Source organism: Carassius carassius, chromosome 9 (assembly GCF_963082965.1).
Source record: "Carassius carassius chromosome 9, fCarCar2.1, whole genome shotgun sequence".
NCBI classification, from domain to species: domain Eukaryota; kingdom Metazoa; phylum Chordata; class Actinopteri; order Cypriniformes; family Cyprinidae; genus Carassius; species Carassius carassius.
Window position 1 is genome coordinate 13901745 of NC_081763.1, and position 19109 is coordinate 13920853.

Consider the following 19109-nt stretch of genomic DNA (forward strand, 5'->3'; position numbering starts at 1 on the left):
TGCTTAGTTATGGCGGACAGTGAGTCATAATTTCTCAATCTTGCCTCCCACTCTTGTGGCATTTTGTGGTGTTCTTGTAACCTACACAAACAAACTACAGGAATGACATATTGCAGGTTCATTGTATTCCCACAAGCACAACATCATCCACCGAATGTTCCACTGCAATGACAACGCGTGCTTCGTTTCAGGCGCTTCAGTGTTCATAATTCATTCACGAGGCTAATTTTCACAGCAAATTTACCAAACAGACCTGCATCTCTAGATCCCACCTACAAACAGGAAACCACAGCAACTGAAAAAACCTTGATCATCGTTCTTGCCACTGCAAAGAGAGAGAGAGAGAACGCAAACTTGCAAGAGACAGTGAGAAAGATGAAGATAAAGCAGAAATAAAATACTCGCCATTATTTCAATGTGCTGTAAGAAGAAATGAGAACCGATTTAAAACAAGTTTAACACAAGAAAACTGATTAAAGACAACTTGGAATAGATTTCTCATTTAATTTTTAATGTTTTTAAAAAGGTTACAAAACAAGATTAGCAAGAAACAAACAAACAAAAAAAATCTGATTATAAAATATATATATATATATAATGAAGTTAATATCTGAATCATGCTACAGTAGCATTAGTGTTTGTTTTTGGTGCGTTTCCTGAAAGACCCCAAAAGCTCAAATGTTAGTATAGAAGAAAAGACATTAAAACCGGAGGAAAGACTTTAGTTTGCAAAAGCAGATCACATACAGAATTCAGTGCTGCTCAAGCGCAGTCCAACTCTGCTACTTCTTAGAGTCCTGCTTCGATGAAAACAAATGCAACAGAATTTCGAAAGTACCTTGGTTTTAGTTTACTGACTTAAGAACCTATAGACTGAGAAATCAATTGAGATCCCCTTCAATAAAAACATCTAAAATATAATTTACATGAATCCTAAAACACATCTTCAGGAGTTTCAATAAAAGGTAATGAAATGTTCCCACCATATAACCGCTTTGCTTTTTTTTTTTTAAGGACTACCAGGTAAGATGTTACTGATATGTTTTTAGTCCAAAATGTTCCCAAATCAATAAATGAGTTAAGAATATAAACAAAAACATAAGCATAATAAATTACTATAAAACTCCTTATTGGTATCCAATCAGTGATTGCTGCTCCAGGACTGGCTCTATCTGCCTGCTCCAGAGTGCTGTTCCCCGTGTTGAGAACAATCCAAATCCTTGTGCCATCTCAAATTAAAACACTTGACACTGATACTTTAGTGGACCTCCCTCTCTTTGGAACAATAATTGGTGCATCATCTTAAAAAAAAAAAAAAAAGACATGTCAGTATGTTATATTTGCAAAGCATTTATAAAGACTATAGTGACTGAGAATTGCACATGAAGAATTAGCCAAACCCACAAATGGAAATGATGACTTATAACAATTAGTCAGACTTTTGTTTAATGAAGAGACTGAAAGGAATATTTACAGATTCGTTAAAAAACACGTTTACAATAATGCACTTATGACAGCAAGGCACAAAATGCCATGGATAGACCCTGAGGCTGTATTCAACCAGCAGTATTTCTTTCAAAATGCTTTCTTAAAAGCAGGAATTATTATTGGCAATTAAAACCAATCCATTGTAAAATACACAGAATATAACAAACTATATATACACCGGTATATATATATATATATATATATATATATATATATATATATATATATAAAGACAATTTATTAAAATAAATTAAATATCTAAAAACTAAAAATATTAAATAATAAACTTTAAAAACCTTAAGTTTTAGAAATGTTGTCCTTGACAAGCGCATAAATTACTAAAACTTGTACTAAATATAAATACTAAAATAAACTAATCAAACATAAATGGGACTTCCAAGGTTGTCCTGAAATATGAATGGCCTCTAATCTAAGACAAGACTGTGATGTCATCAGTGATGTCACGCACCAGAGGGCACATAGTTCTCTGCCAGATGTCGGTCTTTTTCAATGAAGAGGGCCGTGGTGAGGAAGAAAGCTCCACCCACCACGGCCACGAAGGAACACAGCAGGAGTGACATCTGAAGTGAACGAAACTCCCACATGTATGAATCCGACTTCTTTATTGAGTCTGACACCTTACGAGAAAAAAAAACCACTTTAAAAAAGAACTTAGAAAGACTTTTTCTGTGCAACTGTGAGATTGACGTACCACTCCTATGAGGTAAGGGCTGATAGCGTCACCCAGCAAGTGTGAGAGGACAATCTGAAACGCTTCCGCCGTGGAGCGCCGTGTGGGGATCACAACATACTGAGCGAAGAGAGAAATGAGAACAATAAAGAAAGAGAAATCATGTTGTTCCAAACACATATTTCATTAGAACCCGAAAGACCACATTTTTAAAGCATTACAAAAACATCAAATGTTTCTCAATCTTTTTGATCTGTGTGGCTCCCAATGTCCAAAACAATATTCAAACAGAGATGACAGGAAGGCACTGGGTGGAAAGAGGGGAGTGGGATCAGCAAAGGAATCGAACTCGGGTGAGCACAGCTATGCTGTATGTTGACACACAAACCACGAGGCTATCAGCACCAAACAAACTTAACTTTTTAACAACACAGAAAGTGTTGAAATTAAATTCATTAAATACGATTCATTTTGTGATTCTGTTAGATTTTGATTTGTATAAAAAAAAAACAATAATAATAAAAAAATAAATAAAAAAAACTATCAAATAATTATATATATATATATATATATATATATATATATATATATATATATATATATATATATATATATATATATATAATTTTTTCTTTTATGGTGGTTTCTTGTCCTATTTAGAGTTTGACAATCTGTGGACACTAAACACTACGTCCTTGAATGGCAATAACTGTATAACATTCTTCAAACAATTCTGTTTTTGTGTTTTACGGGAAACAAAACATCATACAAGTTGGTAAAAACATGAGGATGAGTGAATAATCAAATCAAATCATCTTTACATTGTTCTTTTTAATTGGTAGTGAAAAAAAGGGATGAAATGGGAGGAAGGGAAACTCACCAGTAGGATATCCGCAACAACAGCCCAATTCATAGACAGGAATGTCTCACCCAGGAAGATAAAGATCTGATGGCAACACAAAATGGTTAACCAGCATAAAAGTGCTTTACATTCAACACTAAAGGTCAATATTGCATTGAAAACACTTTCTGGGGGAAAAAAAAAACTTTTTGGGATAAAACAGGGTCAAAGGTGAAGTCAAATGAGTGACTTACATATGTGGCCACAGTGCTAGCCTGAGCAAACATGATGGACAGATAGAGAAAGGGAGCAGCGAGGAGGAGTCCTGCAGCACAGACTAATGGATCGGCTCGAGGGGTCCTGGTCCTCAGCTTCTTGCTCGCCTGCACCCCACCTGCTACTCCCAAGATGCCGGTCACAACTGTGATGACGCCAAAAATCACACTGTGGGGCGAAAGATATTAGAAGAACATTGTTAGTGCATGTCTTAACAGAACAATATTTACAATACAGCATGTACAAGTGCACTGCTCATAACATCATAATGTACCATGATATTAAAAGACTACAAAGACATTAAAAGAAAACAAAAGTGATGGTATGTATTGAGAGTGAGGTGGTGTGTATGAGGGGCTGACACCTGTCAGAGTTGTCACAGGGGGCTTTGAAACATGGCTGCTTCTCTCCAGTGAAGACGCCCGCTCTGAATAAAAAGGCAGGGGCCCACAGGGCTAGTGATCCTGTCACAAAGGCCACAGTCGTGAAGCCCAACGTGGACAGAACAAAACTTGGACTGCAACAGAAACAAAGAGGGAAATAGAAAGAGACATTTAGTTCAGAAAAGAAACATTCAGCTATTGCAAATAATTACACAACAAATAGCTCAAGAACCATATACTTTTGACTTCTTGCTATATTACACTACTGGTCAAAAGTGTGCAATAATTAAGATTTTTAAATTGTTTTGATAGAAGTCTTATGATCATCAAGGCTAAATTCTTTTATCCAATATATAATAAAAACAGTAATATTGTGAAATATTAACATTTAAAAGAACTCATCTATTTGATTATACTTTAAAATCTCAATTATTCCTGTGATTGCAAAATTTTCAGCGTACTCCAGTCTTCAGTGTCACATGATCCTTGAGAAATCATTCTAATGTGCTGATTTGCTGCTCAAGAAACATTTCTTATTATCAATGTTGAAAACAGTTTTGCTGCATAATATTTTTAATTTATGACACTTTATTCACCAGGAAGAACACCTTGTTCCACGCGTCATACGCTATTTCTACGCCACTGCGCATGCGCAGTACTTTCCAGCTTCGGTTTTCAATCCGATCAAGTGTTTACATGTCCTCTCGCTCGGATTAAAAAATGGATAAACCAACCTTTACAATCCAATTGAAATTTTAGCACGATCGAGCCAATACAATCCGATTGACGTGTTTACATGTGACTTTTTTTATTCTGATTGTGCTTCTAGTCCTATTACGATCGGATTAGAAAGGTCCATGTAAACGCAGCTACTGACTCACTTCCTGCAGAGTGCTTTGATGTCCGTCATCCAGCTGGTTCTGTGCAGCGTGTGCTCTGGACGAGCTTCGATCGCACCACGCTTCGGTTCCTGAACTACCAAAAACAACAGGATTACTGCCAGCAGCCCCAGACCAGGGGTCACCTACAAAAACACGCAGAGAGAAAATTAAAGTGAGAATAAGTGTGAGGACATTACAGAGAATTGTTATTAAATTTAATCTCCAAATGAGATATTGTGGTTAAAGCAATAAGCATATGTCATGCAATCCACCCAGAGACAGATAAACAGATAGAGGTTTGGTGCTGCAAACGTACCCGAAGAGCCCAGTGCCAATCCCTAGCCACCTCATTCACCTTTGAGCCCACGATATAACCCAGACCACTGAGGAAAGAAAGGCCAGTAGATCTGAATGAAAATCGGCACCAGGCCTGGGTCCACATTGTAGCTTATGCTGTCCATTCAATAGTCAGCTCTTTAAAATCATGTTTTAGGGGCACAAACTAATGTTCAAAACAAATGTTTTAATTTACATGAGAGAAAAGAAATGACAATGTGCTATCTATTAACAAGGCTGTAAGTAAATTTTGGAAATGTCTGGTCAAATAATCAATCAATATATGAATCCATTTAATTATCCTCATAAATGTTAAATATCCAAGGACTAGTTCTTTCTCGGAAGTGCTTAACTGTAGCAGCCTGAAAACATATAAATGCAGCTTTGTTCGGTGTTCAGTGTGAGAACGTAACCATTCAGTGTGAATATATCCTAAACACCAGTATTTCCATTGAGTGTATGTTTGTGCATTCTCCCACCTGCCCACTGGGATCGCAAAGTAGAAAATGGAGAGCATGTTGGTCCTCATCTCCTTGACAAACAGGTCAGCGATGATGGTGGGAGCAATGGTGGAGTAACTGGCCTCCCCAACACCCACCAGCCCTCGCGTCAACAACAACGCCCAGAAATGCTGAGAGAAGATTTATCCTATTAGTTTACTCTCTGAATAACACCGTTTAGTATAGAAGACATCGTATCAGAGACTAAAAGCATGAAAGAAAAGAAGAAAGTATTGTATGCATTTGCAAAGTCTGAAAGGTGTAATGTAGGACTTACTTCTTTGCCAATGAAGGAGCTGGCTAATGTCACTAGGGACCAGAAAAAAATTCCCACACACATGATGTACTTCCTGTTATACCTGTCGCCCAGGTATCCAAACACAGGAGCCAAGATCATGTAACTGCAGATGAAGACTAAAAAGGAATAAAGAATCAAAGTGAGTGAAAAGGTAATAAATAATTATAATGATGATAAAATGGATCACCGATGGTAAGAATCCACTCGCCTGTCTGAAGTAGCCCTGATTTTCCATCGCTCATGCTGAAGAACTTCTCAATGTCTGGAAGTACACCTGTAAGACAGGAAGTTCACTCTTATCACGATTTATTAAACGACCAGTTGCACATTTGCGCCATTGCACATTATACGTTTTGCAGAATAAAACAACAATGAAGTCTTTCTATAGATATTTATAAATTAATTTTTGGAACAACAAATATCTTTGCTTTCAACAAGGTCTCTACTACTGATGAAAAAATATGTTTATGAACCTCAGACAGATTACTGTAAACTAAAACGATTAAAATTAATTTCCCTTAATTGAAATAAAGCTAAATAAAAAATTTAATAAAATAAAGCTGAAATAAAATAAAAAATGGTAGCTGAACTTAATTGTAAAAAATAAAAATTTGAACGTTGCAATGGCAATTAACTGAATTAAATGTGAAGTTTAATAAATAAAATGACAAAGTATATAAAAAACAACTAAAATTCAAATGGAAATATAAAAAAGTAAGCTGATTTAATTTTTTTGATAAACAATAGTATATAAATAATACTAAAATAACACGCCATCAGACAACAATACTTGAACCTAATATTATTGAATTGTTGGAATCCAAGATGGGATTTAAAAGGCTTCTGATTCAAAAAGAAAAAAAGTAAATCAAATTATTGTCATGTTGTGTATCTTTGTCTTGCGCATTTGATCTGGATTAAAAGGGGCCCAGCATTGTATAGCAGCACTGATGCGCTGAAATCTACTAGTGCTGGTTACCTGCCACAGTGAATCTGTCCATATAGTTCAGTAGATTGATGTAGCAGAGTACAACCACGGTCACTTTAGCTCTTCTATCAGACACTCCGCTGGCAGACTCCTCCTCCTTGGGCTGAGGTGAACCCACCCCATTGCCAGTAGGTCCCTCCCCCTCATTATCATCTGAGAAGAAGGGTGTTGTGTCGGCAGAAACATCTGTCAGTGACATCACTGCTGCAGAAAAAGATTAAAGTTGAGGAAGAACAACAAAAAAAAAAAGCCAGTGTTTAGTTCAAATCAACAGTTTCACATTTACATTTTTCCAATGGGCAGATGCTTTTGACCAAAGCAGATTACACTGCATTTTATCAGTTAAAGGTCCCATATTGTCAAAAATGAAACTTCACGGCTTTTTTAATGATAACTGAGGTCTAGGGACTATGTAACTACCATAATAGTTTCAAATCAGTCAATCCACAGTCAAATGCACACATCCCACATAAAGTAGCGGTGCCTTTTCACGAGCCGTTGTGACTTCCGAAAAAAGGTGATGTCAAAACTACTCAGTTGTCTACGTCCCACCAGACAACATGGCATCTGTGCCACTGCTGGGCAACAACACGGAAACATGTCAAGAAAATGCTTTTCTGTCGATGGATGTTAGGAAACTACATCATTGCACAGGCTTCCGAACAGGTTTCATATAAGAGACCAGAAGCTAATGTTCATTGATTCGGAAATACCACAGCAATTTAGTTCGAACTTAACTGTCTGTTCTGCACATTTCACAAGTGACTGCTACATCAATCAGGAACAGTTTAATGCCAGTTTTTCAAAGTAGATAATCATTAAAGATGCTGCAGTCCCTACATTGTTGGGTCCAACCTTAAACCCTTCAGTAAACTTCTCACACATTTTATGTTACATTATGGAGCCAGCATAATCTGAAATTATAATTTGTAAATTTATGCAATGCTAACGTGAATTTACCGTGTCAGTAGGAAAGCAATAGTTACATAGTGGGTTGTGACAGTGAGGAACATTTCCCACCAGATAATCAATGTGTAACAACACCGGTTATACTGGTATCACCATGGGGGCAGGGCGTTCCCTCTTTTTCTCGCTTTCCTCACTCATTATGGGAATTTTACTTTCACTTTCAAATAGCTGCAATTCGTAAAGCAATTATTCGTTTTTAGTTTGTTTGAATTTTCCATCTTTTCCTTGCTTTTAAACAGCTTAAAAGCACCGTGCATATTTTACTTTTACTTTTGAATTAGCAGCAGTTCGGCATCAATTGCTTGAATGCAACAACAAAAATGTAACATCAAATTGTAACTCAATGTAACTCAATTTAGCCTATTTATAAAACATAGAACTTTTATTAACAAAACAAACAAAAACACACCATGTTATAGGGCAGGCTAAATTATTTTTATTCCTACAAAAAATCAAAACAACAGTGGGGGTCGGTGCAGTATATGAAAACAGTTCTCAAATAGGCCATTCATTGAAGGTGCGCCTTATAGTGCGGAAAATATGGTATGTCATTAATGACTCACCCTCATGTCGTTCCAAACCCGTAAGACCTCCGTTCATCTTCGGAACACAGTTTAAGATATTTTAGATTTAGTCCGAGAGCTCTCTGTCCCTCCATTGAAAATGTATGTACGGCATACTATCCATGTCCAGAAAGTAGGGCTGCTCCGATCACGATCGGCCGATCGTTATGCGCATCTCGTCAGTAAAGCCGGTTCTCTAATCAGCTGTAAATTCCATCAGGTGCATGATTTCACATAGAGCAGCTGTTACTACACAGAGCCGTTGTTAACTGAGGCCGGTGACACACTGGCTGCGTGGCGTGAGCGTCGCATGTCTGAAGCGTCCCAGAAGCGTCCCAGAAGCGTGGCGGATTCTGTGTCTTTACACACCAGAAGCGTGCCTGGCGCGGCACTGGCACGCTGCTGCTGTAGAGGGAGACAGTTGACAGACCAGGCTCTTGTCTTCATGACAACAATATCAACTTTTTTTTACACACCTACACCTACGCCTACTGATAAAGGACACCGTCAAAAGTATTTAAAGCTAAATAGATTATGTTTGACAGGTGCAATATTTGAAAATCGATAATTATTTATTTATCTTTTAAATTACATTTATATCTGAATTTATGTTAACCTATAGACTTTCAAATATCAAAATATCATGAATTCATATGTATTTGTGTACAAAATGACATAAAAACACATTTTCCTATTATATTTTGCCTGGAAACGCTTCCAACACGCGCGCGTGTCGCGGTAAAAATAGGCGTCGGTTCTATTTCTAGCATGCAGGCGTTTTCCGCGCGGCTCGAGCCGCGCCTGAGACGCGCGACTCACGCAGGCAGTCTGCAAGCTCTAACCTGTTAACATGGGAGCCGAATTAAAAACCGACACGCCACGTGGCTGAGACGCTTGCGCCACGCATCCAGTGTGTCGCCGGCCTGAGAAGATGCGCAAATCCACGTTCATTTTCAGCGTTTATTTGCGCATCTTCTCAGTTAACAACAGCTCTGTGTAGTAACAGCTGCTCTATGTGAAATCACACACCTGATGGAATTTACCGCTGATAAGAGAACCGGCTTTATTGACGAGATGCGTATTAACGATCGGCCGATCATGATCGGCACAACCCTACCAGAAAGGTAATAAAAACATCATCAAAGTAGTCCATGTTACATAAGAGGGTCAGTTAGAATTTGTTGAAGCATCGAAAATACATTTTGGTCCAAAAATAACAAAAATTATGACTTTATTCAGCAACAACTGTGTTCCAAAGATGAACGGAGGTCTTACGGGTTTGGAACGACATGAGGGTGAGTCATTAATGGCATAATTTTTATATTTGGGTGAAGTAACCCTTTAACAAAGGTATCACCATCAGCACAGTCTATCGCAGCAAGCCTATAACATAGCTTACTGCATTTGGTGTTTGAAAAAGAGAAAAAAAATTAGCTAATTACAATTCTGAAACATCCTATTTTAAGCTATTTTGAGGAGGTGGTTGGTTGTCTCCTGTTGGCTTTGATTCGGGGTCTGAGTTCGGCTCAAACATGTAAGCCCAGACAACATTTCCCTCAGCAGTGGCCATCATTATAGGTGTTTCTATTTACCTTACTTGTAAGTATCACCAAGCCACAGCAGGCTACAGCATAGATGACCCTAGTTAACTGTGGTTGGCCTGGCCATGCGTCACTCAGAAAACAACAATCCAATCAGAAGAGAGGATCATGAATATTAATTAGACTGTCCGAAATCGACCTGTTCTTAGTAGACCTCCTGAAAGAGGACCTGTAAAAATATATTGAGATGGTTTTTGGCATTTATACTGGAAATATATATTCTTAAGGACATCAAAACCTAAAATAAAACTCCAGAAAGGTGTAAAATGTGTGTGACCTTTTTTTTTTGTGCTTTGGGAATGGAATATTGCACGTATACAGATACAAAACTTTTCAGGAACATGGATGGTTTGGTCTACCACAATCAAAGATCATTATGGGAAGCAAAACCAAAGACTGACACACTGTTTGAGCCATAAGGCTTTAAATAAAATAAAAAGACCAAAGTCTGTCACTGATTACACAGACTATTGATCACATTCTAATCGCATCCTCACATGAGGATGTACAGTGGGGTTCAAAAGTCTTCTGAAGCCTGTCAAAATGCTTCTAATTTGCCTTTTTAAAATGAAAACAAACATTTATAATCTAGTTTGTTTGTCAGGAGTTTAGACACACAAGGAAGACAGATGGAGAGGGAAGTATATAGGCACATGCTCGTGATACTAATTAATCTTAATACCACAATATCATGTGATTAAAGTGATGAAGAAAAACAATATTGAAAGAGAAAATACACTATGAGCTCAGAAAGTTGTGCATGTGTGCACATTTTTAATAAATAATATATGAATGTAAATGTTTAGATTTAAAACTTTCAAGTGACCAAACCTACACAACTATGTGGGATAACAAGTCAGAAGTATCCTTATCAACTTTCAATAATTTATATCGAAACTCAGATTGTTAACTGAATCCAACTAAAAAACACCAACAACAAAAACTGTTTTGCTGACTGATGACATGTGATACTTGATGTTGACCAATACTAGTCTATGTACAGACATTTAGCTGGTTAGGCAACATATTTCACTGACAGTGGTGCCAACAGTAAGTAAATAAATAAATAGTGTTTCATCAACACTTGTAAAAGCAAAACATTCAATCACAACCATAGCAGAGCCTTTCATTTAACACTGTTTACGGAGGCATGCAAATCCCGAAACAGAAAAGAAGAAAAGAAGGCTATGAACTGTCTCCCGTATGATATATCCGAGACTTTGTTTACTATTCTATAAGCAGTCCTCATGCTTAAACTGTTGTTTAAGTTACCTGGAAAACGCAAAGCGATGTCAGAGGCGTCCTCAGAGCTCTTCTTCTGGACGCTGCTGGGCTCCCTCCGAGTTGTCAAGACGTTTCAGGGGGCTTTCTTTACCTTACCTCCTGTGTGGGCATTTTTGAATCTCAGTGGAGGGTCTAAAAGCTAACTGTGCAGTCGACAGACTTTTAGTTGTGTTGCTGATCTACAAGCTCAGCACGACGCCATATTGGAATGACGCAGGGCTTCCGCTCCTCAGTCATGTGAGCGCCTGCTTCCCCAAGCGTGGTTTTCACCTCACTGCGCAATTTTGAAAGATAAACTCAGACTATGGAAAGCCTTTGTAACATTTAATCTATAAGCTGTACTAGTATCTTTTTTCAAGTTACTAGTACTTATTTTTTAGATACTAGTATCTTTTCCATTAAGTATACTGGACTTATTAACTATTGCTTATTCTTTAGGTACTAGTGTCTTTTGTAAAGTTACTAGTACTTATTCATTAGATACTAGTGCTTATTTATTATGTAAGTATTTATTTATTAGACACTAGTACTTATTCATTAGATACTAGTGCTTATTTATTATGTAAGTATTTATTTATTAGACACTAGTACTTATTCATTAGTACGGACGTTCTAAGCGGCCATGCATTATAATTTTTTTTCCTTTTTGTTTTCTCGTTATAACAACTTAATTTTTTCGTTATCTCGGCATAACGAAAGTCGTTTTCTCGTTATAATGACATGACATTTTTACTGTTGCTATAGTAACAGACTCAACTTTGACAGGCATCTGATGGACCATGCAGGCTCTCTTACTGTAGACTATATTTCAGCAAATTTTGCTTCGCCTAGGTAATAACGTCTACAATACTGTACATAAATAAAGGCTGATCAATCACTGATGATTTTTCAAGAGACAGTACACCAAACGTTTTGCTGTTGTAATTAACATGTTTAAATGGCAACACCGCGAACACTTCAGAAGGATGCAGAACTATTCTAAGATCTTTTAGAGCTGATTGGATTAAACTCACTTTTAATTTTCCCTTTATTTGAAATAAAATTATATATAATTTGTAATTTTTAGCAGTCATTATATGCTGTGGCAGATATCATGTGCGTTACAAGCTTCTGTTTGAAATGATCGTTCAAGTGCAGTGTGTGTCTGTGTGTGCAGAAAAAAAAACCGATTACAACATTATAGAACAAAACTGAATTAAATTAGCCTGTGCACTTTACATATACATCAAATTTCTCATCAATATGGTTAACAATAAAGATTAATAATAAGGAAAAGAAGCACATCACAAATAGCCTACATCGTTAAATCCTGTCCTACTGTAGATACCATCTCCGCTAATTAACTACCTAATCATGTGCCTAAAAGAAGCACAAATAAAGATATAGGTGCAAACAGAATACAGTGACGTCAACCTTGGTTTTGATAAGCAGTTATTTTATGACCCAGAACGCGTTGGTGAAAATCATGCATCTAGCAAGAACTTAATACACAAAATAATCATGTTGATTAAAGCATTTAACGTTTATGAATTAATTAAATGTCAGTAATGAACAAGACGGCACAAATTATAGCAATCACAAGGAAGTTCGCGTACAGTAAAGTGAACAGTGTACAACACCCATCAGTTATATTCAGGCCTCTAGTGCCACCTGCTGGCGCAGTTTTGTAACTTAGAGAAAATTAAGTTGTTATAACGAGAAAACGACTTTCATTATGTCGAGATAACGAGAAAATTAAGTCGTTATAACGAGAAAACCAAAAGGAAAAAAATTATAAAGCAATTATTGGCCGCTTAGAACTTCCGTACATTAGAGTACTTAATTCAATAGTGTCTAGTAACTTTTATATTGTTACTATGGAAAGCCTTTGTAACATTTAATCTATAAACTGTACTAGTATCTTTTTTCAAGTTACTAGTACTTTTTTTTTAGATACTAGTATCTTTTCCATTAAGTACTAGTACTTATTCATTAACTACTAGTGCTTATTCTTTAGGTACTAGTTTCTTTTGTAAAGTTACTAGTACTTATTCATTAGATACTAGTACTTAATCATTAGATACTAGTACTTATTTATTAGATACTAGTACTTAATCATTAGATACTAGTACTTATTCATTAGATACTAGTACTTATTCATTAGGTACTAGTGCTTATTTATTAAAAACTAGTTCTCATTCATTAGATACTACCTATTAAATAGGTAATAGTACTTTAGATACTAGTACACATTTATTAGATACTAGTATGATTTTTTATTTTACTAGTAATTTTTTTTGTTGAACTCTACTGTAGCCATTTGGACTATTGATAACATAAGACGAGTAAAAAAGCAGATCTGACTAGTAATATAAGAATAGTTACTAGTAGTGATTAAAAAAGGTACTAGTGTCTAAAGAATAAGAACTAGTACCTAATGAATAACTACTACTATCTATTAAATAAGAACTAGTATCTAATGAATAAGTACCAGTATCTAAAAAATAAGTACTAGTATCTAATGAATAAATAGATACTAGATACTATTGCAATAATTACTTGTCAGAAATTAAAAGATGATATCAAAAACAGAATAACTCCGAGTCCCTGTTCGTTTGGAGATATCTTCAACCTCATTAAGAACTACTTAGAATGTATTTGGAGATATCTTCATTTAAACATATCATTACATAAACATGAGTACCTCTCCACCGTCCAATCAGAGTCCACATGGTAATACAACACGCAGAATAAATTTGCATTAGGATTGCATTTTAAACTTTATTCTCAAAAAATACGTGCGATGGTTTGAAGAGCAGAGATAAAAACATATATTGTCGCAGGCATTGTTTATTTTCATCAAGTTTCATCAGTAAAACGTCTATCTGAATGTTATTCAGCTACATCTACAGCGAAAGTTGAGTTTCCTGGAACTTCATCAGTGAGTCTCACTTGTGGAGTTTCTGCGCGAGGGCGCCCTCCGGCGACGAGTATGAATTAAAAATTAATTAATTGAGTACTCATTATTGCTTGCAAAACCCTAATTTGAGTAAAAATAGCTAAAATAATTAAGAACTTTGAGGTAAAAAACTGGCTCATTAATATTCAACATACAATTACCATACTGGGCAGAAATTTAAAAAGTACTAGTATCTAAGTTCAGAATATCTCTTGTCTAAAATGTTACTAGTAACTAAAAAATAAGTGTTAGTTCTATTTTTTGTTAACACAAATAGTTTAATTAAATACTAGTCACAATTGGAATAAGTACTAGTGTCTAATAATTAAGTACTAGTATCTAATGATTAAGTACTAGTATCTAATGAATAAGTACTAGTAACTTTACAAAAGACACTAGTACCTAAAGAATAAGCACTAGTAGTTAACGAATAAGCACTAGTAGTTAACGAATAAGCACTAGTATCTAATGAATAAGTACTAGTACTTAATGGAAAAGATACTAGTATCTAAAAAAATAAGTACTACTAACATGAAAAAAGATACTAGTACAGCTTATAGATTAAATGTTACAAAGGCTTGCCATACTCAGACCAATATAAAACCATGAGTGAAATTGATATTCTGAATTGTGCCCCCAACTAGCATTAAGCAAATGACTAAAAGAGGCTAACAAAATCACTAGTGAATCTGAACCTTTCATTTCTCTGCTTCTCGTGCTGATGATTGCTGGTGCTTTATCAGCAGACAACTCACTGTAAAGCAGTGATGAATTGTTAGAGTTGATCAATAACCTGAAATAACACACGAGTTCACATGAGTGTGAAGTTAACTTTTGCTGCAATCTAGGTTTTTAACAGAGTTAGAAATCATACTCGGGCCTCTGAATGTGACAAAATACCCCACGTATCCTCATTTTCCTTATCTAATATTTCAGTATAATCTATTAGGCCTATTGCAGGTTTGTTTCTTAGACTGTAAATACTGTGATGCCTACGTTGGCACCACAGTATTTACAATCTAAGAAACAAATGTTGTCCTATCTACAAGTACTTTAGCAATTGCTGTTGGTTTATTTTTATAGGTAACTGCTATAATTGTTCCAGTTGATAACTTATTTCAGTTAAGTTGAATTACTTGACATAAATGCTTGTGATGTTTTATAAGATAAAAATAGTATGCTCTTAGGATAAAAATGCCCCTTAAAAATAACTTCAGGGAGAAAATATTGCCCTTTAGAAAACTGACACAAGTACTACATAAAACAAAACCATCTAATAAATTTGACATTTTATTATAATCCTTTCAATTAAATAAATTCTTTTTATTAAAAAAAAATCTATTCTTTAATAAATCTGGTGTATATACGCAATGTAAAACTGCATTTATATTGTTTTTGCACGTCCTCAAACACAAGTCAAATGTGTATTGTTCATGAAATCTTAAATTAATTCTGTGGTCATGTTTTAAGTGATAAGGAAGTCTAAACAGAAGTCTGACCTCTACAAATCTTTTTCTTCATCCTTGCGAACCACAAAAACTGTACAATTTTACATGTTACAATGCATCCAGAATATGGTTTCAAAAAGTACAGAACTCCCAACGACATCAATAGTAGTGGGCGCTTAGGCCCAGACTTCAATGACGTCACCGTCCTCCATGTCTAGGTCAGCTGGAGTCTGACTGTGTGTGACCCTTGACCCATCAAAGAGAAATCTGGCTTTCCGTCTAGCACTGGCGCTCAAACCAGAGACATACTGAGACAGGATGGACCCTAGAGTAGCATTCTTTAAATAAAAAAAAATAAATGAGTACTAAATTAATTTCACATAATCACAAGAACATCCTAAAAGATGTATAGTGCAGACCTTTTGGAGGGAAAACTCCTGCGCCGATGCTTTCTCTTTGCCTTGCAGTCGCACAGTAATGACATTACTTTTGTCACTCTCTTCTTGTTTATTCTCTGTTACAACACAATCTGAGAAAGACAGTGGAGATTTATCATTTCAACAATAGCAGAGCTCACAACAGGTCTGTATTTAAAAGTTCATCTTTTAGCATTAATATTAATTTCCCTGTGAAGAAAATGGAGTTTTTACAACTGTAACCTGACTAGTGCACTCTTATAAGTGCACTGTGATGCATGCTAATTAACTCAGCTCAAAATCACTACTGCTTTCTATTACCTATAATGTCAGCTATGCCGAGACCCAGCTCACTGATGGACGAGTGAACAGGGAGATCGATATCTTTGTTTAATAACAGAATTTGGCTGGCTCGGACATTGAGTTTGTTGGCCAGCTGCTCCACAGCTTTACTCAAAGGAGCAGTCTGCAATCAAAAGGCACATAAATACAATTACAGTCAAATTTAAAAACATTCTCTTTCCAGTTTGAAATAACTCAATTCACATTTTTTTCTACCAAACAAATATTCCACATATCTAAACAAAAGTGTTTATTCCACTTACAGACAGTATTGGGATTTTGTACAACTCTGTTCGACAGCGAAATTTTAGTGAAATTTCTCGTACAGAGCCTCTTTCCTCAGTATTTAGTGGACGTCTTTTCTTTTTGCTGTCAGAAGAAACGATGATGATGTCATCGTCGTCATCATAGTCCTTCACAGGAGACGGAGAGTTTCGGTTTTCAACCACAGGCTCCAGAGGCTCCGGTGAGAGACACACCAGAGAGCCAATCGCATCAAATTTCCTGTTGATTTCTCTAGGACAGAGATCGAGAGAATGTCAGACCTGTTCTCTTATCTCTAGCCTATTTAAAAAACGCTAATATTGACTGTCACTATATTTTATAACTATAAAAACTGCATGAGAAAAGAAGTTCAGTCTAAAAGAAGAGATCATTCAATGTCTTATTTCATCACTAATACGTCACTTACTGTATTTTTTGGTTTGCCCGTCTGCTCCGTTTCACTGGTGGACTACAAGGTGGAGGGGGTGGAGAGGGGGAATGAAGGATTTCCCTTTAGGGAGGTGAGGAAGACGATGGTTTAGATGGCTTAGGTTAGGCTGATCATTCATCAGATGATTAATAGGCAGGGCTATCATTCATTTTAATGTCAAGGAGCTATTTTTGAGTCACAAAAACAAACAACATTGATTGTGCGTGCATAATGACACACTTTTTGTATGCCAAGGTGAAGCAAATTCAGTCTGTGTACTTACTGAGCTTCAGTCTGTTCTGGCTCGTCCTCAGAGCCACTCAGATCAATGCTGATTGGCCGTTTCTCTGCGCGAGGTGGGGACGGAGACCACAGAGGACCACCCTTTTCCTCATCTGACACAATAAATGAAAACAGTGAGGATGGTGTGGATTAATCCCACTGACAAAATGCTAATTATCTACAATGAAGATAGGAAGGAAGCATTACATAAAGGCCAGATATACACTATTATCAGTTTGGAGTTGTAACATTTTAAAATGATTTTTTGAAAGAATATGCATTCATTTTCTTAATCAAAAACACAGTAATATTGTGAAATATTACTGCAATTTTAAACTTTTTAAATCATTACATTTTGAACATATTTTAAATATGTAGCATATTCCTGTGATGCAAAGCGGAATTTTCAGCATCATTACTGCAGTCTTCAGTGTCACATGATCCTTCAGAAATCATTCTTATACGCTGATCTTCAACTCAAGAAACAATCTTATTATCCATGTTGAAAAGCATTGTGCTGCTTAATATTTTCATGCAAAACGTTTTTCAGGATTTCTGATAAATAAAAGAAATTCTAAAGAAAAGCATTTCTTTGACAAAGACCTTTTTTTACACTATAAATGTCTTCTTGGTCACTTTTGATTCATTTAAGCAGGGGTGTAAAAATCAATTTCTGGATGGCCAAAGCCCTGCAGAGTTTAGTTCCAACCCTTCTCCAACACACATGCCATGTTAGTTTTCAAATAAGCCTTGAGGACTTGATTAGTTGGATCAGGTGTGTTTAATTAGGGCTGAATCTAAACTCTGCAGGGCTCCAGTCCTCCAGGAGCGGAGTTTGACAACCAAGACTGAATGGGTCCTTGCTAAATAAAAATAAAAATGTTAGTATATAACAAAAAGTTTTGATACCTGTGAGACTGGTGTGTTTGAAGGTTATTGGCTTCAGATTCAAAGAGCTGTTAACCTAAAACAGAATAATGTAACATCTGAATCATCTTTTTTAGCCTATGTTTGCACCTTGTAACACATCATCCCAATGCATTTAGAATACAGACATATTAACAGACAAAGATCATCAAGTATATTCTTTCGAGTCATGAAGGACTTTTAAGTCAAGCAGGGGAGATCTTACTCACCTTGTTGGAATAAACAGGTACTGTTGTGAAGGAGGAGGCGTCGAGGATGCGTCGGCGTTTAGGAGCTTGTTTTGGGGGGTCTGATACACCCACGTCACTGTCTGTTCCCTGAAATAAGGGAAAATATTTCCAATATTATCTCATGGGTTTAAACGGAAATTATAATACATTTAGGTAATAGCTAGCTGTCTAGCCTGCCAATCGCAACTTTAACAGAATTATTACAACTTATATATCACAACAAACATCAAAACTGTTCACTAAACGACTAACACAATGTTTTAATGGCTATTAATAACTCCAAATGAGAGTGAAACCAATGTAAGTGTTTATTTAAACACATGGCCAACCGTATATAAAGTAATTTTAAACTGGTGCTCTGTCAGTACGTTACCGCAAACTTGAAAATAAAACCTGCACATTTACTTGAATAAAACCAATTAAAGCGCTTCACATTTTCTGTTGTTGTTGTTGTTGTTCATTAATCGATATGACAACTGATTAGCTAGCGTGCTATTGCACAAGGCAGTTATAGATAATATATATTCAGGGTTGTTTTTTTGACGATAACTATTTAAACATTATGTCCCTGTAAAATGTACAGAATTTGAGTAGCAATAACTCTTTAAATTTAGCATTGAATGAATAACTGCTAACAGAGATCTCACCCTTTCAGCCATGGTCCGTTTCCGCGCGCTCATCAACCGTGCGCGCTCTCGGTGGGTCGGCGTGACGTCACGTAACAAAGGCTCGC

General features: G+C 36.2%; 2 protein-coding genes across 3 annotated transcripts; both read right to left on the reverse strand.

Annotated features, from left to right (window-relative positions):
- Positions 1-799: 799 nt before the first annotated feature.
- On the reverse strand, positions 800-11351 carry LOC132148998 (protein spinster homolog 1-like). Of its 2 annotated transcripts, none has more exons than XM_059557856.1 (13): positions 11088-11351; positions 6674-6883; positions 5903-5968; positions 5674-5810; positions 5376-5527; positions 4877-4943; positions 4561-4703; positions 3661-3813; positions 3275-3464; positions 3060-3125; positions 2201-2299; positions 1958-2126; positions 800-1301 (listed from the first exon to the last, which is right to left on the reverse strand). In XM_059557856.1, exons 2-13 carry the CDS (start codon positions 6879-6881, stop codon positions 1231-1233), a joined length of 1521 nt encoding a protein of 506 aa, XP_059413839.1. In that variant the 5' UTR covers positions 6882-6883; positions 11088-11351; the 3' UTR covers positions 800-1230. The 2 variants fall into 2 exon arrangements, with proteins under 2 accessions (XP_059413839.1, XP_059413838.1); XM_059557855.1 differs by having other exon boundaries at positions 6674-6886; positions 11088-11350.
- Positions 11352-15314: 3963 nt separating this feature from the next.
- LOC132148999 (NFATC2-interacting protein-like) lies at positions 15315-19109 on the reverse strand. The gene is made up of 9 exons (XM_059557857.1): positions 19024-19109; positions 18356-18463; positions 18129-18183; positions 17221-17332; positions 16935-17018; positions 16507-16759; positions 16223-16367; positions 15905-16014; positions 15315-15823 (listed from the first exon to the last, which is right to left on the reverse strand). The coding sequence occupies exons 1-9, from the start codon at positions 19054-19056 to the stop codon at positions 15662-15664; spliced, it is 1062 nt and encodes a 353-aa protein (XP_059413840.1). The 5' UTR covers positions 19057-19109; the 3' UTR covers positions 15315-15661.

Coding starts and splice junctions, on each gene's coding strand:
- LOC132148998 (XM_059557856.1), bottom strand. CDS start 6,881: ATGTCACTGACAGATGTTTCTGCCGACACAACACCCTTCTTCTCAGAT. Junction 4,704..4,876: donor ATTGGCACTGGGCTCTTCGG/GTACGTTTGCAG, acceptor GTGTTTTTGTAG/GTGACCCCTGGTCTGGGGCT. Junction 3,465..3,660: donor CCCTGTGACAACTCTGACAG/GTGTCAGCCCCT, acceptor TTCGCCCCACAG/TGTGATTTTTGGCGTCATCA.
- LOC132148999 (XM_059557857.1), bottom strand. CDS start 19,056: ATGAGCGCGCGGAAACGGACCATGGCTGAAAGG. Junction 18,184..18,355: donor TACCTGTTTATTCCAACAAG/GTGAGTAAGATC, acceptor ATTCTGTTTTAG/GTTAACAGCTCTTTGAATCT. Junction 17,019..17,220: donor CCAGAACAGACTGAAGCTCA/GTAAGTACACAG, acceptor ACCTCCCTAAAG/GGAAATCCTTCATTCCCCCT.